Source organism: Hevea brasiliensis, chromosome 9 (assembly GCF_030052815.1).
Source record: "Hevea brasiliensis isolate MT/VB/25A 57/8 chromosome 9, ASM3005281v1, whole genome shotgun sequence".
NCBI lineage: Eukaryota > Viridiplantae > Streptophyta > Magnoliopsida > Malpighiales > Euphorbiaceae > Hevea > Hevea brasiliensis.
Genome location: NC_079501.1, coordinates 26,478,057 through 26,505,643, shown reverse-complemented (window position 1 = coordinate 26,505,643; position 27,587 = coordinate 26,478,057). Strand labels below are relative to the sequence as shown.

At 33.4% G+C, this 27,587-nt stretch overlaps 3 protein-coding genes across 3 annotated transcripts; 1 reads left to right on the top strand and 2 right to left on the bottom strand.

Annotated features, from left to right (window-relative positions):
- Positions 1 to 12,277: 12,277 nt before the first annotated feature.
- Positions 12,278 to 14,242, top strand: LOC110651031 (NAC domain-containing protein 7). The gene is made up of 3 exons (XM_021806223.2): positions 12,278 to 12,455; positions 12,557 to 12,828; positions 13,133 to 14,242. The coding sequence occupies exons 1-3, from the start codon at positions 12,296 to 12,298 to the stop codon at positions 13,769 to 13,771; spliced, it is 1,071 nt and encodes a 356-aa protein (XP_021661915.2). The 5' UTR covers positions 12,278 to 12,295; the 3' UTR covers positions 13,772 to 14,242.
- A 5,004-nt stretch (positions 14,243 to 19,246) lies between these two features.
- Positions 19,247 to 21,142, bottom strand: LOC131182853 (uncharacterized). Its single transcript, XM_058152198.1, has one exon. It carries the CDS (start codon positions 21,140 to 21,142, stop codon positions 19,247 to 19,249), a length of 1,896 nt encoding a protein of 631 aa, XP_058008181.1.
- A 585-nt stretch (positions 21,143 to 21,727) lies between these two features.
- LOC131182852 (uncharacterized) lies at positions 21,728 to 26,919 on the bottom strand. Its single transcript, XM_058152197.1, has 3 exons — positions 26,424 to 26,919; positions 22,135 to 22,710; positions 21,728 to 22,038 (listed from the first exon to the last, which is right to left on the bottom strand). The coding sequence occupies exons 1-3, from the start codon at positions 26,917 to 26,919 to the stop codon at positions 21,728 to 21,730; spliced, it is 1,383 nt and encodes a 460-aa protein (XP_058008180.1).
- Between the last annotated feature and the right edge of the window lie 668 nt (positions 26,920 to 27,587).

Genomic DNA, 27,587 nt, shown 5'->3' with positions numbered 1-27,587 from the left:
GTCCCTAATTGGTATACCAATTTATCCAAACTAAATAAATAAGTCTAGGTATACTATGGGCAATTAAACATTTTTAATTAATTTAGCACTATTCACTGTTACTATTTTCTAGTACTGTTCATTAGTACCATTAATTTCATATTAACAGGACATTAGTCCCAATTTACATATTCATATCATTTTTAATATTTAATTTTCCTTATGAGTATTTTAATTATCATATATAGCATTTTTCCCATGAACCTTTCTTTAGGTTCATGTTGATGTGTTATTTTTATCTAGGAATTTGACTAGGTAGGATGTCTATTTAGTCACACTTTCTTCATAACAATTGCTCCTCTATGTTTAAACTTGAATTTCAGTTTTTGAATCACTGAATTTAGAGTTATAGAACTCAAGTTATGGTCAAAATACCATAACTGGTCCCTTTGCCTCTAAGCTGTCCAGAATTTATAATTCCTGGTCAATAAATTTTGACCAGTCATTTGATCATTTTATGGTCATTTTTAGACTTAGGTTCCTTCACAAGATATGTTCCTCTATGTCTTAGGGACTCCGAGGTACAATTTCATAATTTTTCAAGCTTGGTATAGTGAGTTATAGTCAGTGTATTAACCTGGACTCTCAGTCCTATAAGGGCAATAACCAACTTCAGGGCAGTATGTTTGACCATCTTTTTAGGGTCTTTACACTTAGAATTTGGGAAAGGTGTCTAAATCAATATTGTAGCCCTAAGTATCATGTTTCCAGATCATATTGGACATCTCAAATGGAATTTCCTAGTAGGAGTTATGGCCAAATGAACACACAGGTATCAAATGGCATTCTGGGTTCAACTTAACATTTTCTAGATTTTAATTCCTAACTTTGGCTAATATTTTTCCTAGGATGCAATGGTTTCTAGAGCTTGGTCAAAATATAAAAATTGTTGTGTTATGTCTTATAAAACTTTTGGCACTAGTTTCACTCAATTTGCAGCTTTGGAGACCAAGTTATGGCATTTTTGCCAAAACTGGTCAAGCATACCAAAGGAACAGTATTTTGGACAATTTCCGGGTTGGCAGTTTTAGTGACTCAACTTATGCTAACAATTTAAATTGGTTAAAGGCAAAACTGGGTTAAGTGGTCTTCATGAAAAGTGTATCCCTATGTCTAAACTTTCCATGGGTAAAATTTTGGGTCATTTGGACCAGTATAGAGAGAGTTATGACCAAATGAACACGTACTGTTCATTTGGTCATTTTCTGGGTTGGCAGTTTCAGTGACCTAACTTGTGATAACAATTTAAATTTGTTAAATGCAAAACTGGGTTAAGTGGTCTTCATGAAAAGTGTAGCCCTATGTCTAAACTTTCCATGGGTAAAATTTTAGGTCATTTGGACCAGTATAGAGAGAGTTATGACCAAATGAACATGTACTGTTCATTTGGTCATATTCTGGGTTGGCAGTTTCAGTGACCCAACTTGTACTAACAATTTGAATTCGTTAAAGGCAAAACAGGGTTAAGTGGTCTTCATGAAAAGTGTAGCCCTATGTCTAAACTTTCTATGGGTAAAATTTTAGGTCATTTGGACCAGTATAGAGAGAGTTATGACCAAATGAACACGTACTGTTCATTTGGTCATTTTCTTGGTTGGCAGTTTCAGTGATCCAACTTGTGATAACAATTTAAATTTGTTAAAGGCAAAACTGGGTTAAGTGGTCTTCATGAAAAGTATATCCCTATGTCTAAAATTTCTGTGGGTAAAATTTTAGGTCATTTGGACCAGTATAGAGAGAGTTATGACCAAATGAATACGTACTGTTCATTTGGTCATTTTCTGGGTTGGGTTGCAGGGAAATCAGAATTCGGGCAGTATTTAGCTCAAGTTTTGGATAGAATTTGGGCATAGTTTCTTCATGGAAAATGGGCTATTTTGGGTCTAGTTTCACCTCCAATTGGCCTCATACCAATTGGGGTCACACAATTTTATTTATGGCCTAAAATGTACACTGCGCTCAACAAACACAACCTGCAGAAAATTGACACTTCCAAAACTCAATCTCCTCCAACTTTCTTACTTCAATTTGCATGCAATACACTTCTATAAGCAACAATCTCATCCCAATTAGGTCAAATTTCAAGCATTTACACAAAATCTCCAAGTTACATACACAAACCCTAATTTCCAAGTTTCAAACTCAATCAATTCAATCCCTTTTCACTTCTCATACATATAATCATATCAATCATTATCTCTAAACTCATTTACATTATTTGAAATAAAGCCCAATACATTTCATGGCTGCCAAAATTTAGGGACATCATGGGTTCATGAATTTTTTGTTAATTTCTTGAAATTTTCACTTATCTCAAGTCACTTTCAAGTATTAAAAGAAGAAGGAAGGGAGAAAAGCACTAACCTCTTGTGACCCAACTTGGAAATTTTCCCAAAACTTCAACTTTTCTTCTTCCTATGGGTACCTAGAGCTTCCTTATGATGTGGGCTAAATTTTTAATGAAGGGGACCATGGGTTTTGGTGGATAAATGAAGAGAAACTCAAGCTCAAAGCTTGAGCAAAAATGGTGGAGGGGAGAGAACATCGAGACGGCAAAGAGAGAGAGAAGAGGAAATGAAGAAGACTTGTGGTTGGTGAATTTTTGTCTCTTGTGTCTTATATATATATATATATATAATTATTGTTTTTAAATTTCATAACTCTATTTCCTTTCTTTTCTTTTCTTTCATTTTCTTTTCTTTTCTTTTTTTCTTCTTTCTCTTCTCATTTTTCAAATTCAAATTCATAAAATTAATTTATGTTAATTATTCTATTTCCAAATTTTAATTTGACATTTAAGTCAAAATTCACCTCTAGGGGTGAAATGACCAAAATGCCTTTTATGGTGCTCATCGGATTATTTTTATTTTTTTTATACCAATTAATAAATTCTCTAAATTTTATTTTATTTCTCAAAATTTTTCCTATATTTTTTTTAATATTTATTTCATTAATTTATGCCTCCTCACTATAGTTTAAGTGTAGTTCCAGACATCTTGACTGTCTGAACAGACATTAGTTATCGGAACAGTAAAATGTACGGACTACCTACGGTGAGGTCGTTACATTTAATATGACTTTTTATTTTGATTTAGGACCCTTAAGAATTGTGCACACTAGAAGCACCACCTAATTATGAATAATATCATCAACAATGCCATCACAATGACTATTACCACTACTCAACGATCATCATCACGATAACTTAATTACCACCATCACTCAGCCACTACCTAGCACCATCGACTTTACCACCACCACTGTCACGACCCAAATTATAGGCTGGACCTGCACTAGGACTTGGGTCAGCATAAGGCTCCTAAAACCAATAGTAACTCTAACTATTCCAAGCTCAAACCGAAGGTCCATTATTGTCGTCCAATTTCAAGAAGACAAACAGATAGAGTTCGGCCATAAATTAGACTATCTAATTGAGAGTTAGCTCATCTGACCTGTAATCACAAGATATATCAATTTGGGGAGCTCAGCTCACCCTTACAATTATCAACATAATAATTTAATCAAATTGGAGCTCAGCTCTCTCAGCCAAGATAAATACCTATCACATATATCCACACATACATAAATAATAGATTTATGATTTCAAAATAAATAAATTATTACAATTCCAAGCTAAATAAATTACTTCTAGCACATGTGGAGTCCTAGATTTTGAATTAATACTATAAAATTCTGATATTATTGCTAAGAGACCTGCGATGAAGAAAATAGGTTAATCACAAGAGGAGATCCTTCTGTAACCTAGAAAAATAAGGTGAAGAAGAGTGAGTATTCGACTCTTCGAGTAAGATATTGATTTTAAATGCAATTTCTATAACTATATAGGGCTAATGTATCCCTAAGGATGAAATGCAACATATACCAACATATTCAACCAAATTCAAATAATATTTGCATAAAAAATAATTTGGAGCACTCACACACACATCTGTCACATCAATATATGTATCTATGTGGGAGATGATCTCCTATACAGCCCTCTTAATCTAATGCCTTCCAGAGAGATCAATTCGAGCCGAACTTTTTCTTAATAATCCAAATGTGGGGATCAGCGAGATCAACTCAAAGCCATACTCACTCCGACTTATCACAAAAAGGACCAGCCCCAAACGAGACTAGCTCAAGCCGATCTGCCCATCCTACCTATATTCAGTACCACATCTCACACATGCCGACACATGCACACAGCTCCAAATTACTCTAAGGTAACACCCATATTAATTTCATCAAATGATAATACAACACAAAGCATGCCTATATATATATATATATATATATATATATATATATATATATATATATATATATATATATAATTATAAGTAAATGCATGAGTATACTTTATATGTATAATAATATTAAAATTATAAATAAAATCAATATCTACTCACAGTATACCGGGAATCATTGTGGCGGCTGAGTGAAGGAGGATGATTGACCTTGATCACCTAAATAAATATATTATAAAGTTATCAGAATTAACTCAAAATAAGACTTTAAAGAGTCAAAAGATATACTGAAAATCCGGTAGAGTTTTTCCTGTACCTAAAGTCTACCCAACCTATAAAGTAGCTCAAATCATACTTCTAAAATCACAAGTCTTAAATTCACATCTCAACAACATCATCTGACCCTTCCTGGGCCCTCCAAACTAGTCAAAACTCACATACTCAGAAAATTCAATTATAGTCTCTAAAACTGATATTCTGCAAAAATCATTCAGATGAACTCTAAAAATTCTAAAATTTTGAGCCGCCATCCTTAATAATGTTATAAGGCTATTACAAAAAAAATTATAATTTTCTAGTCACCCATGAATATTTTATGGATTTTATTCTAAATTCAGTATTAGGCAAAAATGAACAACTCGAAATTCGGGTTTACCTATGCCAATTCTGGTGCCTGAAATGCGTTTGAAGCATTTGAAAATGGTGGCGGGGACTATAATTTTGAGAAGTGGCTTTGACAACTCACCTGTGTGACTTGAAAATGCAGATCCAGGCATCAATGAAATTCTATGAAATGAAGGTACCTACGCGAAGCTCACAATATTATGAGTTACAATATAATTTTTATAAAATTAAATATGCTCATTTAAAGCTCAAAAAAATATTGTGATGTCCGTGGGACCTATTGGATTTTTGGTGTCGATAAATTTTAAAATTTATATCTCCGCGAAGGTCTTGCCGAGTGGAGTACTATGGGGTTCCCTGTTTGAGAAGAATTTAGCTTAAAATTCAAAATGGGCTAAAACTTTTCAGACTTAAATCGGATAAACCGCTCTATGAAAATACATATTCTTGGTGTCTTTGAAAACACTCAAAGTGTAGAAAGTGATTGAGACTAGACTCGGTCTAATTGGTGACCTGATCAACTAGATTTTGGCGAGAAAGTTGAAGAGTCGTGAGCGCACATGAAGAGAGGTTTGGGCACATTTTTTCGGAGAACCAAGCAGCCGTCGGCTTTGGGGAGGCTCCCTAGTGGTGCGCTGGTGAGCTAGGGAGGAGGGGGAGGTGGTGGCCGGCAGTGTGGAGGAGAGAGGAGAGAGAAAATGGAAAGGAAGGGTGAGGTGGTCGGAGACGCAGGAGAAGGAAAAAGAAAAAGAAGAAGAGTCGATTTGATTCGGCTAGTATGATCTGGTCTAGTTCGATTTAAAGTATCCGGAATTGAATTTTTACTCTATTTTGGGACACAAAACGATATTAAAAAATTTCAAAAAAAATTACAAAAAAAAAAATTGTAGAGCAAAAAATATTTTTAGATTTGCCATGTGATCTTTAAGTAAATTTTTAAAATTCAATAAAATTTATTGCTTTAAGAAAATTAAACTCGATTTTAAAAATTCAGAAAATTTCAAATAAATTTTCATAATATTTAATACAATAAAATATTAAAATTTTCATATAAAATAATTATTTAAAAATTTTACATATTACAACCACCGTCATCACACCATCATTATTAGTATAGTTATTACACAGCCATCATCACCACTAAGCCACTATTATCGACCACAATTATTATAGTTATAATCACTTTCTTATTATTTCTATTCATAAATAAATTAACTATTAAAATAAAATTATCATTATATTATTTAAATTTATATTAATTATTTTACATTCAATTAAATATAGTCTAACTACCTCTATATAATATTATTCCTTACAAGTAATTATCATTAAAAAAATTATGGAGCATTCTTAGAGATAGCACATAAATGATTTAATTCATAATTATATATTGCGAATTAGGTTGATTAATATATAAATATTTTGTGAGCAAATAAGACTATAATACCCCTCAAAAAGTCAACTGCCACACAAGCAATTGGTAGGGACAAAATGACACTTGGATAACGTTGGAACCTTTTGCTTCACTTCTTCGCTTGTTACAAAGAAACATACAGCCAAGCACTACCACATATTTCTTTGCTACATATAATATTATTTGTCCTCAGCCCCTTAACCTTAGGCGACAAACCGGAAAAGCAACACGGTTTGTAGCTTAACTTCTCGGTATCCACTAACTCTTGAATTTGTTTCCTTTACTTTCTGCAAGATATATAAAAAATACATATCCACGTGGCATTTCAGGAAGGCATCAGCTTCTCTGAAAAAGTGCACAAGTGGGTCCCCCTATAAGATGGAAAGTGGGGCCCAAATGGTATAACGGATGGGGACCACAAACACAACCAGCCTGCAGCCCAGTTTGTGAGCTTAATGATCGTGGGCTAGCCCACGCCGGACCATTGGCCGCCACGTCCTCAATCCGAAACATCATTCCGTTTTGTGGACCCCACGATCCACCACCATAAGGCTTGCACAAGCTCCAACCCTCAAATTAAAAAATGAAAAGAAAATATTTTAGAAAGAGGAGAGTTCCGGTTCCAGTTTCAATGGCTCGGCTGAGCGGAGCTGTGTATGATATTTATTTTCCCGAATATTTAAATGGCATTTGGAGAAGTGTCGTTATCGCGATACATAGTGTCGGTAAGTGGGGTCCGAAAATAGAAAGCTTTTGGGAAACCAAATAAAAAGAAAAATATAAAATTGGTGACCAACCAAACAGAGGCCGCGTGTCATTTGCTGGTTACTACTTGGATTCCACCAAACCTTAAACTGTCACCAAACCAAACCTTAAAATCCCTTTTTTTAAATATTATTTTTTATTAATTTTAAATTTGCACTTTTTGGACCCAATTAGTTAAATTATATTTAAGCATGTTAGGACCAAATTTGCACTTGTTCGAATAAGAAATTCTCCGACTAGAACAAATGGCATTGTCGAGTCATAGATTTGGTGAACATATCAGCGATTTGTAGCAACATGTGGAAGAGAATTACTTTGAATGGCACTTGTGTTGTCCGGCCGCATGGAGAGGAGTATAAGCAGACTGGGGAAGTCCAATTTCGGGCAGTAGTCCATGAAGCCAACCAAACTCTAAGCGAGTATTAGAATAAACGAACCAACAAGAAGAATAAGCCACAATTAGAAGAACTCAAAAGATATCAACGATGCCGTGAACAATCACCAAATGTAGATGATGTGGGGACTGTATAAATTGGTTGACTTGTTTAACAGCAAAAGAAATTCTCCCTCCTCACAATCATACTTAACATTCATTTTCAGAGAAATATCAAGGAAGAGGAATCTTGACGATCGCCCGAAGCAATCGAATCCTTAGTATATTTGTGTTAATGCAAGAACACATCGAACGAAGCATAATTATCATCCAATCCAGTCCTAAGAATTAGCCTATGTATTTTAGTAGATGATTTACATGGTAAATGATGAACACTATTATTATTATTATTATTATTATTATTATTATTATTATTGAAATGGAAATCTTCTATGTAAATAAGAAAATAAATGTAAACTAATAAATTTTAACTGTCTTAAAATTGTGAAATTATAAATTTAAATAATAAAAAAAGTTAAAAAAAATTTAAGATAATATATTAGTAAACTTTTTTTTAATATAATGGACTAAATTTTAATTTAAGAATTCATAGGTTTAAAAACGATTTTAATGTATTAAACTAAAATATATTGGTTAAACTTTAACTTCTATCTTTAACTAGAAAAATTATATAATATCACAATAATTTCATGTCAATATTTAATATGTAATGGCAACAATAGTATTTAGATAAATACACAAATGTTAGAAAAACTGCAAAGAGTTATTAAATTATAGAACTCACTCATACATATATATTTATTATTAAAACCTACACATATTTATATGTGCACTCATTATTAAATTATTATTTCATATCAAATATTCTATTTAGAATTGCTCTTTCACAGTGTAATTTTTCTTTAATTAAGGTTACTGGATATTAATTTCGAATCCGAATAGAAGCACAACCAAAAAAGTGCAATGTACATTTAAAAAAAAAAAAAAAAATGGAAGGATTTCGGTGAAGTCGAGATGCAAAGGGCTACCCGTATGTCCCCTCCAACAGAGAACATGGAGATAGGTATTATTATTATTATTATTATATATAAATTGATGTATGCACCCTATGATCATGATTAGTCTGATCGTGTACACCACGCGGATTGAAGTGGACACAATTCAGAAATAAAGTCTAAGCCTGTTAAATTACAACACAAAACACATAGAGGGAAGGGTGTGGGGGGTGTTGTGCCTTAGGCTTAGCTAGGTCACCACTACCACCCAAAAATATCATCCCTTAATCGATTACATTGTATTTATCAATATGCATCAATGTCAATATATGTCCTTTTATTTCTTTTTTTCTTTTATTTATTATTCTTTTTATAAAAAAATTAAGAGAATAAAGAATTAAATCTAACACTGTGATATGCCTTATCCCTGCTAAATTAACTATTTTTCTTCTCTTTAATACACACTTTGTTCTCTGATAACTCCAATCAGCTTTCCTCACCGTCTGATCTTCGCTTCTCCTCCTCCTTTCCTCTCCCTCAACTCAATACTTGAACATTCTCTTCTAGTCTCTTTCAGTTGCTGGTGGAGGCGTCCGCCCCTCTCTCTCTCTGAAACTCTTATTTTCTCTCTAAAAGCATATAGCTTGAGCCATTATCCGCCTCCCTTTTTACGCGCAAAGCTTTTCCAGCAATCAAGCTTCCACTTAAAAGATAAAGCAGAGAGAGATAGACAGAAACAGAAGGAATACTCTGAGAAAGAGAGAGAGAGAGATAAAGATATATTATTAGGGCATGTGTGTGTTTCTACACATTCTCGTTTCCTTGCTTCTTGTTTAACCCTATCTTCTCTCTCTTTCCCATTCCCCAGCCTTTCTTTTTCTTTTCAATCTCTCTCTCTCTCTCTCTCTCTCTAATTATTTCTCTTTTCTTGCCTTTTCCATTCCTCGGGATCTGATCTCTCTCTTCTGTTCTCCCCACACAATAACAATTTCGTCCAGTGGGATTACAAACACTTGGCCTTCACTTCATTTCCCGAGAAACACTTTGTTGTTGCTTTGTTTGTTTCTGTTCACTTTCTTTCTATCTTTCTGTGTTTTTTTGTCTGGTTCAGTGCTCTTGTACAAAAGGTGAATGAGAGTGAGTGATAAAATCTCTACCCTAAATTGTCTCTTACCTTTAAGCTGATTGGCTAGTTCATTGTTCCATCAACGAGGGTGAACCAGATCTAAGCAGGAGTTTTCACTCGCCTAGCAGGGTCTACTCCAGAAGATTATCAAGGTTGGTTACTATATCATCAGTTTCTACTTCTTCTTCTTCTCCTTCTCCTCTTCTGGTGTGATTTCTTATTCTTCTTTTTCTCCTACTTCTTGGATGCAAAATCTTTTTGGATTCAAACGCTTTCATTTGATGATTTTTCTTTCTCTCTTTTTCAATGATAATCATTGATGTCTTAATTTCAAGCAAAGAAAAGATACAAAAAGATTCCCCAAATCACAAATTATTAAAGCAATGGCATAAAACATCGTATCTCACTTTTGATGAGATTTGAATTTAATCGGACTTCAGCGGCCCCCTTGTTTTGGTTTCATGGACATTTCATGCATAATATTCAATATGCAAGACTAATCTTTTATAAATTATAAGTTATTCGATTTTGATCTGTTCTGACAAGAATTTGCAATTAATGGAGGCAGTAAGTTTCTGTATTATATGATGTTTTCTTCTTCGTTTTTGATGCTTGTTGCTCAGATCCTACTTTACATAGTCATGATCATGAGTTTCATAGTGTACTCTGCTACAACTAATATTTTAGGAGAAATTACAAATCATTTGAAAATTCTTGCATTTTTAATTTGTAATTTCCTCCGCCTTGGTGGTGAATATTATTTGCTAGCTGTTGTTGATTGATATTATTGAATGAGTTATAAAAAAGATCTATATATGTCAAAAAACAATGAACATCATGTTAAGATATGTGTAAGTGCAAGGTGCTATCTTGTGCCTGATATTTTATAATAATTTTGTCATTTCATCATATAATTCCTCCTACTATATTTTTACAAAGTAAAGCTATTGAATTTTGATTCCCATATATATCCTACCTAGCATTCACTTTTCTGAGTGAAAATATATATATATATATATGCACGCACTAAAATTCATTCATGTGATATCTTAAGTAAAAGGATATTTAAGTTATATTTCTGATTGATGTGTTAAATCTAATGAAAGGTTTATTGAAATAATTTCATAGAAATTCCCTGGTCTAATACTTCTTGGATGTATTAATATGTTTCTCCTACTTGCCTTATAGTGTTGTTGTTATTATTATTATTATTATTATTATTATTATTATTATTATTATTATTATTATTATTAATTTATTTATTTTAACTCTTGATTCTTAACATATAACACCTCAGAGATGCTTGAAACTCAAATTTAAGGGTTTAAATCTCAAAGTGCTTTATTTTAGTTATAGAAAAATTCAAGTGTAAATTCTTCTTGATATATCAGAAAATGAATTGCCTTATATAATTAACATAGAGCTTTTAAAAGAAGAAGAATGTGCCCATCGCATACATTTTTTGGATGATTATAAATATTTATTGCATTTAGGTTTTTGGTTGGGTGGGGGGGGGGGGGGAGGGTGTTGTGTGGTTTGTGGGGTTCTCTTGTATTCAGGTTTTAGCAACAGTAGATCTTTGATTGTTGCAGTGATTAATAAATAGCCTATCAAGAAACTGTTCAATCTAAAAATTCAAGTTTGTAAATAAGAGTTCCAAGAATTGTTTTATATCTCTAAAAGTTCTATAAGAATTCAAAGAATAGTTTTATATCTCTAAAAATCCTCACCTTTCACGTGTAAGTGAAGACATAGATTTGATTTCGAAGCATTTATATTTTTCAATGGTTGGATTTAACAAGAGGTTTTTTTTTTTTTAAATATTCTTTGGTAAATTTTATTAGTTTTTTAATATGCTTATATTGTTTTAATTTCTCCAATATGTGAAATTATAACACGAATGCTTACTGAAAGACCATGTTCCCGTTTTCAGGAGGGAGTTCGGGACTGCATATGTAGTATTTTATCTTCAGAAGATTCATTACATGCTGTTCTTCCTTTGCATAAACTGAGACAAATCTTTTCTTTGTTTACTCTTCTATATATTAGAATAAGCAACAGAACTCGAACATACAGTTGCTGCCCCTATTGCTTATATCTACACCTTGTGCGCCATGAATGGTGTCTAAGTTCTAAGACACGACATGGTGCATGCATAATATGCAGGGTGCAGAGGCAAAGAATTTCAGCAATCCTATTTTGTGGCAATGCTAATTAATTAAACTGGAGATTCTTTATTGATGATGTGATTGTTTGCTTTTTATTATGAGGAATCACTATTTGCATCCAGTGTATTGCGCTAGATGCGTGTCCAAATTAAAAGTAATGAGCTAAATTATTATTTACTTGCTTTGAATGTTAAGAAATTGAATATCACTTTTAGTTGGCAAAGCGCCACAGAATTATGTCTGAGCAATCACTGTTATTGGCATTACTTTGCTGGTCAGCATGACGTTTCCATCAGAATAAACACTAATTATAAAAGCCGACAAGAATGCAGTAAACTTTTGAAACATAAACATAATTACATCTTGTTTAATTGGATATAAATCTTGGATAAGGTTTCTAGCTCATGGAAATGGAGACAACGCATGTTACATATTTATATATATATATCCTTAAATTTTTGCCTGGAGGTTGATCGATCCTGTGGCATTTTACTGCAGGGTTTTTAGTTCTTGGAAGAGTATGAATACCTTTTCGCATGTTCCCCCAGGCTTTAGATTCCATCCTACAGATGAGGAACTTGTCGATTACTATCTCAGAAAAAAGGTTGCTTCAAAAAGGATTGATCTCGATGTCATCAAGGATGTTGATCTTTATAAAATTGAGCCATGGGATCTTCAAGGTAGATATATTATATATATAGTTTGCTATTGATATTTGGGAAATAAAATTTAATTAAATTTCTCGCTTCGTATATTGATTAATTGTTGCTTGTTTTGATAGAATTGTGCAGAATAGGAACTGAAGAGCAGAATGACTGGTATTTCTTTAGCCATAAGGATAAGAAGTATCCTACCGGAACTCGCACTAATAGAGCAACAAAAGCTGGGTTCTGGAAAGCTACAGGAAGAGACAAGGCTATATATTCTAGACATAGCTTGATTGGCATGAGAAAAACCTTAGTGTTTTACAAAGGAAGAGCTCCAAATGGACAAAAGTCAGATTGGATCATGCATGAATATCGACTAGAAACTAATGAAAATGGAACTCCGCAGGCAAGTCTTCAATTTTTTTTTTTTTTCAGTAGAAGTTTTTTTTTTGAACAGTAAAATTAATTAGGAGTTGTTTTGGAAGAGTTAATTTTTAGAAAATTCTCGCATAAATCTATTCCATCATTTTAGAATATAAACCTTGATTAATTTCAAGAACAACATGATTCCTGCACTTCCTGCAAAAATGTTCTCAATTTTTTTTTTTTTTAAAATGCACTTAATTGAATTCCACATGTGCGCAAGCATTTACTAGATGGAGTCAAATATGGTGTGCCCAATATGAAATTATATATTGTGATTGCACCAGGAAGAAGGATGGGTTGTATGCAGGGTGTTCAAGAAGCGAATGCCAACACTGAGGAAAGTTGGAGAGTATGACTCGCCTTGTTGGTACGATGAACAGGTATCCTTCATGCCAGAATTGGATTCTCCAAGGCGAATTACTCAACCTTACACATCATACCTGCACCATTATCCTTGCAAGCAAGAGTTTGAGTTGCAATACAATATGCCTCATGACCCTTTATTCCTCCAACTTCCTCAACTGGAAAGCCCCAAAGTTCCACAGTCAGCTGCAAGCGCCAATTGCAACTCCGTACTCCCATATGGTGGTTATGATAGGAACAATGGAAGTACCCTGCAGTCCTCAACTCTTACACAAGAAGAACAAGTGCAACAAAGCCATCATCAAAATTTTAACTCAATTTACCATAACAATGGTGAGCAGGCTGTGGATCCAGTAACCGATTGGCGAGTCCTCGATAAATTTGTTGCATCTCAGCTCAGCCACGATGATGCTTCCAAGGAAGCCAACTACTCCAATGCCGCGGCCTTTCATGTGGCTGAACAGATGAACATGCTTGCCAGTGAATCCAAAAGGCCAGAAATTGTTCAGGAATATGCCTCAACGTCAACATCTAGTTGCCAAATTGATCTATGGAAGTGATCGAAAACATATATATTACATATAGTTAATTACTTGAGGATGCATACTAATTAATTATAGGTACTACAGTTTATATGAAAAGAAATCTTGAAGATCCAAGTGGCGCCTGTACATAATAAAACTAAAAATTGTATTGCTTTAGCTATTGGACTGATTGTGTCCATCGATCATAATATTATGAGTACTATGGGCTACTAAATAGAGTGCATATACCAAATGCAAATAAGTTGGTACTCTCTGTGGCTGAGCTTTGTGCGTGGGAACTGACTCAGCTGTTGAATGTATCTTGCCTTCAATTTACATACGAAGTTTTTTTTTTTAAATTATTATATTGTAACCTTTTCTATTTAGATTATATGTATGTTCAATTAAAGATAGCATCAAAGCAAGGCTTTTTTCAATTAGATTATATGTTTGTTCAATTAATCTCTTACAGGATTTGTAATTGTAATTTTAATATATGTCAAATTTATTGATATTCTCTTTTTCCAAAGACAAAATTCTTTGTTTTCATTACCCATATGTTAATTGGAAACTGCATCATCTTGTGAGTATATATAAATAAGCAGCCATGTTTACAAGAGATTATGACCAACTTATTTATAACACAGTTATTGATTAATTTGGATTTTTCTTTTTCATTCAATTGGTATAGAATTACAGAAGCCTTCGATAAATTAATTCAGATGGCAATATGAAGCCAGTTATCCTGGACAGAAAATAAAAAGCCTAACCTAACTGGCTAGTAGCTGAAAGCTTCATAGCTCTAAATTAAAATGGGAGAAAGCTAGCTAGGATATATCTCAACTTGGCCGAGGCATTAATGCTAACAGTGTGGCATTCCATGGGTGTATTTTCCACTTGCAACTTTCATCCTCAATAACAGTTATAATTAAATTGAAGTAACTTGATTCAATTTGTGACTATTTCATCGGTTCTTCACATATAAGTTTCCATATAAGCCCCCCAATCATTTTGCATTTGGTTTTAGCTTTAGTTAGCTAGCTATAGTTCCACTGACCTTTTGAACACAAAAAAATTTCAATTAGTTTCAGCTAATAACGAAGTTCAAAAGTTTTTCTATGTATAATTCCTTAAAAACATTATTCAAATGAAACCTAGCTAGGGATATAGAATAGAGTTGATTAGTAATTATGAGCTACTTTGCAAATAAGAATGCGTGTAGAACAAAGGCCTCAAAGAGTGAAGGAAACTTTCATCCGCTTAATTTTAGTTTGTTTACCTTCTTTAGCATGCACAAAACTTCAGATTCTCAAACACCTTTCCCACCTTATTCTCAAGTCTCAACACATACCTGTGCAAGAAGATGAACTAAAATGGTTGCAGTGTTGCAGCATCAGGTGGTTTTTCCTCTTACTCTTGCTTCCTTTGCTTATCAAACAAAGATGAACTAAAATGGACCCAGAAGCTCCTTCTTCAGAAATATGTGTTAACTCTTCATATATCTCTAAGATCGATAATAACCAAAGCTGCGAAGCACAAACAAACAACAGCTTTCCAAGACTAGAAATATGATAGCATGCAAGGAACAAAAATAAACAAAATTGGATAATGACCCACCTCAGCTTAATTCTAAGGTTCAACTAGCTGCGAGAACCAGACATATATAGATTTAGATGATTGAAGAAGAGGAAGAAGGAAGAAGCATAGACATTGACGTCGTCAAAGTAGAATTTGAAAAATTACCTGGGGTTTAAATATTCGGTAGGCAGGAAGCAATTAAAGTACAGGCGTCTCATAATGGGTAACAAGACTGACTAGGAAGAAAAGTATGTTTGTTTGGGTGTTATTGATCTGGAGGACACAAACTCTTACTTGGATTGAAGTCAAGCATTAAAATCCCTTTAAAGCAATGAAATTTTTTCCAGGAGACATAATGAGTGGGCGTGCTCTCATGGACTCATCAACATCACAAACAAAGAGAGGGGAAAAAAGGTAAAAATTTAACCCATATAAAAAGTGAGTGCTTCTTGCTGACCAAATTTGACATGCAGAATTTGTCCTTTCTCGTTAGGGTTTTGTGCAAGAATTTCAACATCGATTGATTCTTGTCTTTTCTTTTTCTGTCTTTCTTTCATCTATCACTTGTGATTAAAAGACATTAATCAAGAATTTGTCTTTCATCATCTGTCATTTCAATTGAGAAAAAAGAAAGAAGCTCAGTTAAGCACTTCCCCCACTAGCCGCTATATTGTCCCTGCAAAGCCCAAAATAAGCATGTCAAGCGCATTAATTCAATTTGTGCGAGTGTGAGTGAATAATTAGGGTTTACATTTAAAAACGTTGTTTGCATATTAAGTAAGATAACATCATTGACCATGTGAGGCAAACAACCCTCCATGTGAGACACTATTATTACTGTTCTTACTTCATCTTTTTTTAATCTGAATATTACTTTGCTTACTTAGTCACCCAGATCCCAGACCTCCACAGTTCCCGGAGCCAGACCTTGTCCTACATGTTCCGACATATATAGTTAATTAACTCTGATATCCATTATCTCGGGAGATTAAACAATAGATATTTTTAATTAGCTTATCAATTTTCTCTTCAATTATTATGAATTCTTAGTGTGATTTATTATCTACTTACGAATTATAATGTCATTGAATTAATTAACTAATGACTTAAGTGCGTATATCATTTATATATAGGTTTCAGGATTCTAATATCCTTAAAACATTCAAACGTAGACACTCACCGCATGTCCTTGATTTCATATTCTCTGGGATTTAGGTGGGTACTGCGTGGCATCATTAAGTGACAGTAAGCTAAAATCCCACAGATGATTTGCATCTGAAAATAGACAAAAGGGTGCCCATTCCATTTGGCCATTTCCTGCAAGAACAAGAGTTCGGGTTTGATATATTTATCAAAATTAAATCCTACCAAACCAACTATTTCAAAATGCATGCATGATCAGTTTCCAAGCTTCTAGCTTATTCACAGTTTGAAAAGAAAAAAATATATAACGAGCAATTTTCAAACGATATTGGAATTATAATTTCTAATATTATGAAGTTGCTAGATGACAAAATGAATATACGTACAGACACGATGTAGAAAATTTTTTTCCTGGGTTTGATATATAAATATAAATAATAAAATATTATTAAAAAATTTTAAATTAATATATTATAATTAGACTCAAAAACATATAATACCCTAAAAACTATTTTAAAAAAATACATTATTTTTAATGCAATCAAAGACATATCACTAAGTCATTCACTATTTTATCTTGATAAAGTTCATTATTGAAAAGTTACAACTAAATTTTAAAAGTAAATAAACTTTTAAATGGCTAAAATGTTTTTTTCTTTTTTCAATTAATACATTTAGCAAAAAATAGGTCAAGTGACCGCATTTATTCCTTTAGATCTGCCGCCGCAGACGCTGTTGTATCTCGGAAGCTCTATATATATACGTGTCAATATATATTATGATTAATTAATTTGTATTTGTTGTCTCAAAGAAAGTGACCAAGAGGGGGGTGAATTGGACACTTTAGACAATTTTTCAGCCCTTGCTCTAGACTTAATGAAAAATTGAGGCTTTGCACTTCTATGTATGTGTATAACTCTGTTCCTAGGGTGTAATTTAAGTAATCAATCAAGTTATGCACAAATACTAGTTCATACACAAAATAATTACTTGATATCAAGTGTATTTTCTCACATAAAATTCAGAGTTTGCAATATTAGCTCAATAAACAAATTCTCAACACATTCAATATATATAATCAGAAAATCAAAGTGCTGAAAATTAAAGAGTTAAGGGAAGAAGAGAATCAAACACAATGTTTATAGTGGTTCGGCTCTCTTAGCCTACATCCACTCTTCCCAAAGTCCCACTTTGAGAGTCACTCCACTATTTGATCTTTTCAACAGGCAAGATTCAAAGCCTTTACAATATCAACAAGCTTCCCAGGTGCTTGAGGACCTTTACAACGTCTTTGCTTCCCACAAAAGACCACAAGCTTCACAAGGTGCTTGAAAACCTCCCACAAGCTTCACAAGGTGCTTGAAAACCTTCCACAAGTGTGTCCTCACACTTACACAACCTTAAATAGGTTTTGATGTAGAAGAAATCACTCTCAATAACTCTCAAATACAGAATTTAATGCTAGAAGATTGAGAGAGAAGATTTGCCACTTAAGCTCAAGATTAATTGAATGAAAGCTTCAAAAATACCACAATAAATTCACTATGAATAAGAACACTTTCATTAGTTAGAATTGTAGTAAATGATGCCTTTTATAGGTGCTTTTCATTGCCAAAAACGTCACTGAGAGTGTGTCTAACTCTTTAATTTTCAAAAAACTAGCCGTTATTGCTTAGAAAGTCGTGCAGCAGAGTTGAGTCAGGTCAGGTCATAAAAATAGTTAACTAAAATTTTCACCGGTTAACTAGTTTTGTAAGATAGAGAATTTTAGACATCAAAACTAGTTAACTAATTTTCGCAACGTTAACTAATTTCGCCATCGCTGACTTAAAAATTGAAATTTTGAGTTTTTGAAGAAAGGTTGTAAAAATTTTTTGACCATTCAAAACCTTAGGAATGATATAAAAACACTTTCTAAACCCTTGAATCTAAAAACAAAATTGATTTTAGGTCTCAAATGGCATAAATTCTCTAATCTTGTACAATGGACCTAAGAGCTTAATTTCTATCATATTTCTTCATGGACTTTGATTCGTCTTGTGTTATACAAGATGATAAACTCCTTTTATATCAGCCATGTCAATAGAATAGTCCTTCCATCAGTGTCTTTGCATATCATGACCTATAAAATCACTTCAAATACTTATGCACAAAAGGTTAATGTATATTTCATTAAGTTTTGTTATCATCAAAATCAAGCTCATTTTAGCTTACAGGGCCTACAATCTCCCCCTTTTTGATGATGTCAAAACTTAATGAATCTATGAAGATCATAAAAATTCAATTGTATAACTATCTACATATGTCATGTATGCAAGAACTTGCTTTTAGACAAGCTCCCCCTATATGTATGCACATAATCATTAAGAATGTTGAGAAGCTATAAAATAGCTCCCCCTAAATCTGATATTCAAAGCATCTTGAAGGTAATAACATGTTAAGCAATTTCCAAGATTAATTCATCCAAGATCAATTCAATCATCATACATAAGATATATCAACCATAAGTCAATCATAAAGGATCATCAACACATCTTTAATAACTTTCCAAAATAAGTCCAAAATATCTACATCAGAATGTGAACCATATAACCACTGATCAAAATTAGTTAACTAAAAATGTACCCAGTTAACTAAAAACATTCTGTCAGTTAAAAAATTTCCTTATCTTCTCCAGATTTCTCCCCCTTTTTGACATCAACAAAAGGATAGGCTTTCTCCTATTTTCTTCTTTGTTTAAAAAACAAAAAGACACAACTTTGAAAGTCATAAAGCATATTTCAAAAAATCTCAAGATTTTTCTTTATTGCTAAGAATTCTGCCACTTCTCCTAAGGTGAGTGGGATCAACAAGTTTGGCTTGTGTCTTCTTCTTTGGGGGTTCTTTTTCAGTTATGGGTACTTGGATTTTTGGAGGAATAGGTAGAACTGATTTTCTGGCTTGTGTTTTGGTTCTTCTAGGTCCGTATTGCATGGGTAAAGAGATGGTTGATTCAGGTACTGGTTGAGAGGCAGTAGGAACAATGTTTGGTTGTTCAGAGGATGGGTCTTGTGACTGCTCTTCCTTCTCCTCTTCTTGTCTTGAACCATTTCTACCTTCACTTTTGCCATTGTCACTGCTGCTGTTGCTTGTAGTATGAGATGAGGAGGATTCTCTTGATGTTTCGTTGGCAGGTTCTTGTTCTGTTTCTGATGCCTCTTCTGCAGATTTTTCCTTCTCATGATTTTTCTCTACTTCTTCAACCTCAGCTAGCTTACTTTCTTCTTGTACCTTTTCAGCAGCTTCTACATGCTCCTCTGCTTCTTCTTCCACTTCAGAAATTTTTACTCCACTTGGTCCAACAGCCTTTGCATTGCTAGGACCAGCAGTACCCTGTGGGTAACTTCCAAAATCTCCAAATTTGCCAAAAGATTCACCAAACAACATTTGAGCCATCTTCTTCATGAACCACTCTTGTCTATCCAATCTATTAATCAACATATCCATCTTTGCATTGTGTTCAGCCATAATTCCCTTCTGCAACTCATGAGATTTTTCTAAAATATTCAAGGTCAGTCCACTCATTTCTTTTATTTCCTTCATCATGTCCAGATTTGCTTTACTGATTTTCACAAAATCTGACATTTTCAGCTTCATTTTCTCTTTCTTCTTAGAGCTTTCCCCTTCATCTATCTTAGAACTCTTTTCTTTCAACTTGCTTAGTGGGATGTCCGATTCTGTTTGTAATTTGATTCGATTCGATTCAATCTCAAACTCAGTCTCTTCTTTCTTACTCCTTTTTCTACCATCATCAGCCTTGAATATCTCCTTAATGGGGATAGGATTGCTAAACTTCTTTTCTTTACTCAAATCAACTCCCATAGCTTGAAATATAAGAGTCAAAGGCATAGCATATGGCAACCTTCTATGCTTACTAGACTTAGCAATCACTTTAAAAATCAAAAATGGCAAATTAAATCTGATTTTGTTAACCAAGTGCCACATAATGCATAAGTCAAGGCTATTTGCATATGAGTGACTACCACTCCTAGGATTGAGCAAATATCGAATGAAGGATTGTAGAATCCTAAAATTTTGAGGCACTAAACTGATATTGGTCATTTCATTTTCAAGTGTAGCCTCCGGAAAAATTGATAATTGAAATGCCTTCTCATCATATCCATCAAGCTTCCTAGAATCTTTGAAGGTTCCAATCTTATTTCCATCATTTGGTAGGTTTAAAACAGAGGCTAAGAAATCAACATCAATAATCTGACTTTTCTTCTTAACTCTCACACTGAAACTTTCTCCTTTAACAACTTCTTTCATACTTCCATAAAATTCTTGAATCAAATAAGGATAATAATATTCATTCAACAAAGAAAATTCCATCCAGCTTTGAAAAGTAAATAATTCTTCAAATTCATAAGGCAAGTCAGAAAATGAATCCCATTTAATGTACCTTGGCTCAAAAATATTTTGTTGCACAAAAGGTTTCGAAGCAGGGCCTTTTTCCATTTTCTTCTTTTTCGCAGAGGGCTCACCCAAAGAATACCCTTTCCTTTCTTTTTCTTGCCTGCTCGCCATCTCTGCTTTGTCACATCGTTTCTCAACTTCGCCTTCTTCTCTCTCCTTTCGAACCGCAGCTTTCATGGCATCACCCATGAATTTTCGAGGTTTGGTAGTCACTTGTTTTACCCTTGCCATCGATCCTTGAAAAATTTCAGTGAGAAGTAGTGGCTTAAGGAAGAACGGGATTTTACCGTTTAGGGATTTGAGAAAGAAAATTGGGGATTTATGGTTTTGAGAGAAATTTGAGGTTTCTAAGAGAGTGGAGAATCAACTTGCAGCAGAGAAATGAGGGAGTTTTAGATTGATTGAAGTGATATGCAGCAGTTACACAAAAAAAAAAAATTTTCAAATTTTGAAATTGTGTACAATTTTTCATGGAGAACTGGGAATCCCTTTTTGCCAAAACCCAATTTTACCCTTTGAAGCCATAAAAAGAGCATAACTATGGTCAGGGGTATATTTGTCAAAATGGATTACAAAGAGAGGGAAAATACCAGTTAGGAATAAAGTAATTTTAAATCAGGCGCGTTTTGTCACATGTACACAGAGGCAAAATTAGTTAACTAATTTTGAAACCCAGTTGGCTAAATATTATACAGGTATAAAATTAGACAACTGCAGTGAGAAAGTAGTTAACTAAAAACACATGGACGCAGAATATAGTACTAACAACATATTTACCCAATTTTTGCACCAAATTCATATCAAATGCAATAAATATCATTCAATAGCTTCACTCATGCCAAGTTCTCTTCTAATCCTACAAAAGTTTTCCTCATTTAGTGGTTTTGTAAAAATATCTGCAAGTTGTTGTTCTGTAGGAACAAACTCTAACTTAATGTCACCGTTTTGAACATGATCTCTAATAAAGTGATGTCTAATTTCTATGTGCTTTGATCTAGAGTGTTGGATTGGATTTTTAGTTAGGTTGATGGCACTAGTATTATCACACCTTATAGGAACATGATCAACCTTTATACCAAAATCTTCTAATTGTTGCTTCATCCATAGAATTTGAGCAACACAACTTCCTGCAAAGAATGTATTCGCTCACAGAGAAAGAGCTACAGAAGTTTGTTTCTTACTATGCCAAGAAACTAAGGCATGACCTAGGAATTGACAAGTACCCGAAGTACTCTTTCTATCCAATCTACTTCCAGCAAAGTCAGAATCACTATATCCAACTAGATCAAATGTGTCGCATTTAGGATACCATAAACCAATTGAGTGTGTGCCAATGAGGTATTTGAAAATCCTTTTGACAGCAATTAGATGAGATTCCTTAGGACATGATTGAAACCAAGCACACAAACACACACTAAAATGAATGTCAGGTCTAGATGCAGTTAAATATAAAAGTGAGCCAATCATGCCTCTAAATAGCTTTTGATCAACATCTTTACCTTTTTCATCCTTTTCTAACTTGATGGTGGAGCTCATAGGAGTTCCAATACTCTTCAAATCATCCTTATGTGCAAGAAAATATGTCCATGTATACCTAGTGTAATCATCTACTATGACCAAGGTATACGCTTTACCACCAAGACTAATAGGTGTAATAGGACCAAACAAATCAAGATGTAACAACTCAAGAGGTCTAAATGTTGAAATAACATTCTTTGATTTGAAAGAAACTTTGGTTTGTTTCCCAAGAGAACAAGGCTTGCAAACATGGTCTTTTTCAAAGTTAATTTTTGGCAAACCTTTAACAAGGTCATATCTTAAAAGTTTTGAAATCACATGCATACTAGCATGACCAAGTCTTCTATGCCACAACCAACTATCTTCTTCAAGAGATACAAGGCATCTTTCATTTCCATTTTCAATAATATTCAAATCAAGCAAATATACATTTTCACTTCTAGGTGCAATGAATAATGTATGATCATTATGCAAACTTCTAATCTCACAATGTGTAGAATTAAAAGTAACTTTGTAACCTTTATCACATAATTGACTTACACTAAGGAGATTGAATTTCAAACCTTCAACTAATGCGACATCCTTTATGCTTGGATTTTTCCCAATAGAGCCACTTCCAATGATGTAAGCTTTGCCTTTGTCCCCAAATCTCACATGTCCACCACTTTTCAAGGTGAGGTTTGAAAATTTTTCTTTGTCTCCAGTCATGTAGGGGTGGGGCGTGAGGCGAAATATCATCCATTAGATTTATACAAAATGCACCAGGTAATGCCCAGGAAAGATGGTGGAGTCACAATGGTCTCACTTAAGTACCACCTCCTTAGACAGCATTTCCTAGACATGCACTTCATACAATCCTAATAGAATCAAACCACTGGTAAGTACCGTCTTCCCATAACACTACCACGGTATTAAGGATTTATGCCACGAAGGCATAGATAGACAGGAGTCGCCACCCGGGTAATAACCGGGACATATTCAGTGTTTCTTCCGAGGGTCATGGATGGCAACTTACTCCTTGCAGAGTTTCCACAACCGTCATTACCATAGCCCAATGTCTAGGTTCGGGATAGTGGGTACGTAAGGGGAAGGTGTTAGGCACCCCTTACGCCTGGTCTAACCTCGTTAATTCGAGTGCCAGTCCTCTACTAATGTTTCTAGAAGTCTTGTTTATTATTCCTTTATTAAACTTTATCCTAAAAATGCAATTCTAATCCTACACACGCAAGTAATTCACAAAAGGGTTGTTGTTTACACACAATTTTCATGCACAAGTAATTCCTATCTATGGGGTTGCTAATTATTTAAATGATATTTACCAGATGACTAAAATTAATTTATTATTGAGAATTTAATTTACAAACAAATTCAATTTCAAATAACCCTATGTTTCTATTTAACCTAATTAATTAATTTTCACCAAGTTACCCTAAGGATAATTGAACTAAGTTAATTATGTACATGTATAATTTATTCTAATATCACATAAGGCCCAAACAATCACAACCTAATAAAGATTTCTAACATGCAAATTTATTTTACAATTATCAAGTATTAAATTAAATTTATTTACATGCCAATGTTAGTTTAATTTACAAACAAGATTAATTTTAATTTACAAAGTATTTGTTTAAATTAATTACATGCAAAAGTCAGTTAAATTAAAAACATTGTTAATTTTAATTTACCAAATAAAAGTTCTATTATTACTATAATTTCATGCCAATGGTTATTCAAGAAATTTAGAGCTACTTACCTGTTGGTAAATGCAGTTGCCATTGGGGCAAGCTACCCTTAAAAAAGGGTCTTCTCTTCTAGTATGGCAATGATATCCCTGGCTTACTCCCGTTTAGCTCCATATAAGCTCCACGCAAATGCCCTCTTTGGTACTTACCTTAGGGCTACTTACCAATTTTGTTTGTAATAAAAAATAAAGAAACTAAAGAAAATAAAAGAAATAAAGAAAATATTAACAACAATTTACATTGGATTCTAACTCTAGTCTCCTAAAGGGTTAAGATTCCTAATTAGTTACAACTACCTAATGGTCTAAGTCTTCTAACATGATCCAACCACTTTATAACACTTCTTGAATTAAAAGAATACAGAAAATAGATCAAATATCAATTAAAACCTAAGAAAATACAAGAACATGCATAAATATACAATTTTTAAATTCTGGCAGATTAACAGTAGCAAGAAATTCGATTTTTTAAAAATAGTTAAACATGCCTAAAAATCATAAAAAAATTACAGAAGATAGCTTACATATCATACAATAACATAAAATTTATAAATAAAAAAAAAACCCTAGCCGAATGATCTACATAAATCGTAACTCTTCTAAGTGACAGAATCGTACTACTTTTTTGTAAAATTCATAACTCATTAACCACAAAAGATATGAATGCAAAACCAATTGGAAAAGATTCATAAGATTTTGAAGTTAATTTTAGACACTAGATTTGCACAAAAATATTAAGGAACAAGGGAAATATGGGCTCCACAAGTTGGATATCCTGCAAATCAGATTTTACAGGAACCCTAACTTCAAACAGCCATAACTTACAAAATATTAAAACTTTTTTAGTGATTCTTGAGCCTAAAATTAATGGAATTTCGTGTAGAATATGAATATAATTTTTACAAATTTTTTACAGATTTAGAAAATAAAGAAAAATAATAAAAATACGAGAGACAGAAACTAAACATGTGCAGAGTTGTGTATCCCCTCAAATTAAACATGATTACATGATCTATATGAACATATAAAATAAATTGAAGACAAATAGCATAGAATTAAAATATTGTGTGGTATAGATCTTGAAAAGAAAACAATAAAAACTGACCTTCCAGAAATCTTGTATGAAAATCTTCTTGAAGAAAAAAAATAATAAGGAAGAACTCAAAGAGTCTTAAATATCTCTAAATTTCTTATAACTCTGAATTTTCTCTATCTCTCTCCTCCCATCCTCTTTCTTCTCTTCTCTAGTAGGGTATTTATAGGGTTTTGGGAGAGAGGTGTGATAGGGTTTGGAGTCTTAGGATGATAAAGTTTAGATGACTTAAACAACTACAATTGCAGAATTCGAATAAGACTGGGATATGGGTGAGGTGTTTCAACCAATAGGAAGACAGGAAAAAATGGAAGGCACCAATAGGGAATGAGGAAGAGGTGTGGTAGGATTTGGAGTCTTAGGGTGATAAAGTTTAGATGACTTAAACAACTGCGATTGCAGAATTCGAATAAGACTGGGATATGGGTGAGGTGTTTCAACCAATAGGAAGACAGGAAAAAATGGAAGGCACCAATAGGGAGTGAGGAAGAGAGTGGGGTCAAGGAGGAAAGAGATATTTTGTTATTTTAATTTTTAGAAAATAATTAAATGGATCCCATTTAAAATTCCTAACTAGGCTTTCTTAGGCCCATAGAGCCCAATTAAACTTAATTAGATCCATTTAAGAACTACCCATATTAAATTTAAACAAAATAAAATTTTATTTAAATTTAATTAATTTAATTTCCCCAAGATTTTATTATTATTTTTATTTTTTTCAAGATCATGCCACGGAATTAATAATTCAGCTCCATGCCTCCAATTACATCTTAAAGTCATATAATTTTTCATCATCGGGTTTCCCACGGCCTCAATGCACATACTCATCACAAAATAAGGGTCTACAGTGTCTTGAACAAGCACTATCAACATACCATTGTTCACACTCTTGCTTGCTTCTAAGACATACCTGAAATTTATTGACTATTTCTTAGGTACCCAAGCAAGTTTGGGTCCTTGAGAGTTAGAGACATTAGGAATTGTTCCTTTAGGCACCCATATCCTTTTTACTTTTGAGGAACCTTTCCTTATGGGACAATGACTAACCATATGACCATTTTGGTTGCAGTAAAAGCAAATGACATTTGATAATGAATGAGATGAAGCTTTTACAAAGAAATTTTTGTATTTTCCATAGTGCATGAATCCATCATAACCAAGACCAGATTTTTGATTTGATAATCTTTGAGAACCAAGTATCGTATCAAGAATTTGTGTGCCATTTGTGAATTTAGCTAAATCATTGGTCAAAGATTCCACCTTAGTTTCTAAAATCCTGTTTTTCTCAATGAGTTTTTCACAAGCAATTTTTGAATCTTCTAACTCCTTATTCAGCTCATCATACAAGAGCATTTGATTTTTATAAAATTTATTTTCTTGTACAACAATGCTCATAGAATCATTTTCAGCTCTTAAGGAAGCAATTTCTTTATTTAAAGCAGAACATTTTTTCTTATAAACTTTGTATTCTTCATATAATTTGGCAAATGCTTCTTCATAATCTTCAATACTAAGAGAGTCAGAATTATTTACCTCAGTGTTGATTTCTCTTTGTTGGGAACTTTCTGGTTTATCCTCTCCTAGAGCCATGAGACAAATGTGTGCAACCTCCTTGTCACTAGAGTTATCACTTGAGGAATCATCACTATCCATTCAACCAAAGAACCAAGGCTTTCTTGCTCTTGTCCTTTGAATTCTTCTTTTTCAGTTTAGGACAATTTGGCTTGATGTGACCAGGTTTGTTGCATTCAAAGCATTTAATCTCACTTTGATCTTTGCTTGTTTCACCTTTGGGAGAATATTTCTTCAGGAATTTCTTATATTTTGAACCTCCCTTTTTGAATGCTTTCTTGAATCTTCTTGTAATCATGGCAAGATCATCTTCATCACTTGAACAATTGAGTGTCACTTGAGGCAGCCTTTAAAAGCTTTAGTTTTCCTTAATTCATCCTCTTGGCTTGACTTTAAGGCAATTCCTCTCTTTTTCTTTTCATCATCTACATTGCTCTTGCTCTTGTCATAAAGCATTTCATGAGCAATAAGAGACCCAATCAGCTCATCATAAGTGAATTTGGAGAAATCTTTGGTGTCAAAGATCACCGTAACTTTTGTTTCCCATGATTTAGGTAGTGACCTCAAGACTTTCTTGACTAACTCTTCTTCAGTGAATTCTTTTTCAAGAGCTTTGAGAACATTCACCAGATCAGTAAATCTTGTGCTCATTTCTGAAATGGTTTCTCCAGGTTTCATCTCAAATAGTTCATATTCCCGAACAAGCCTATTTGCTTTTGATTCCTTCACTTGATTAGTCCCTTCATATG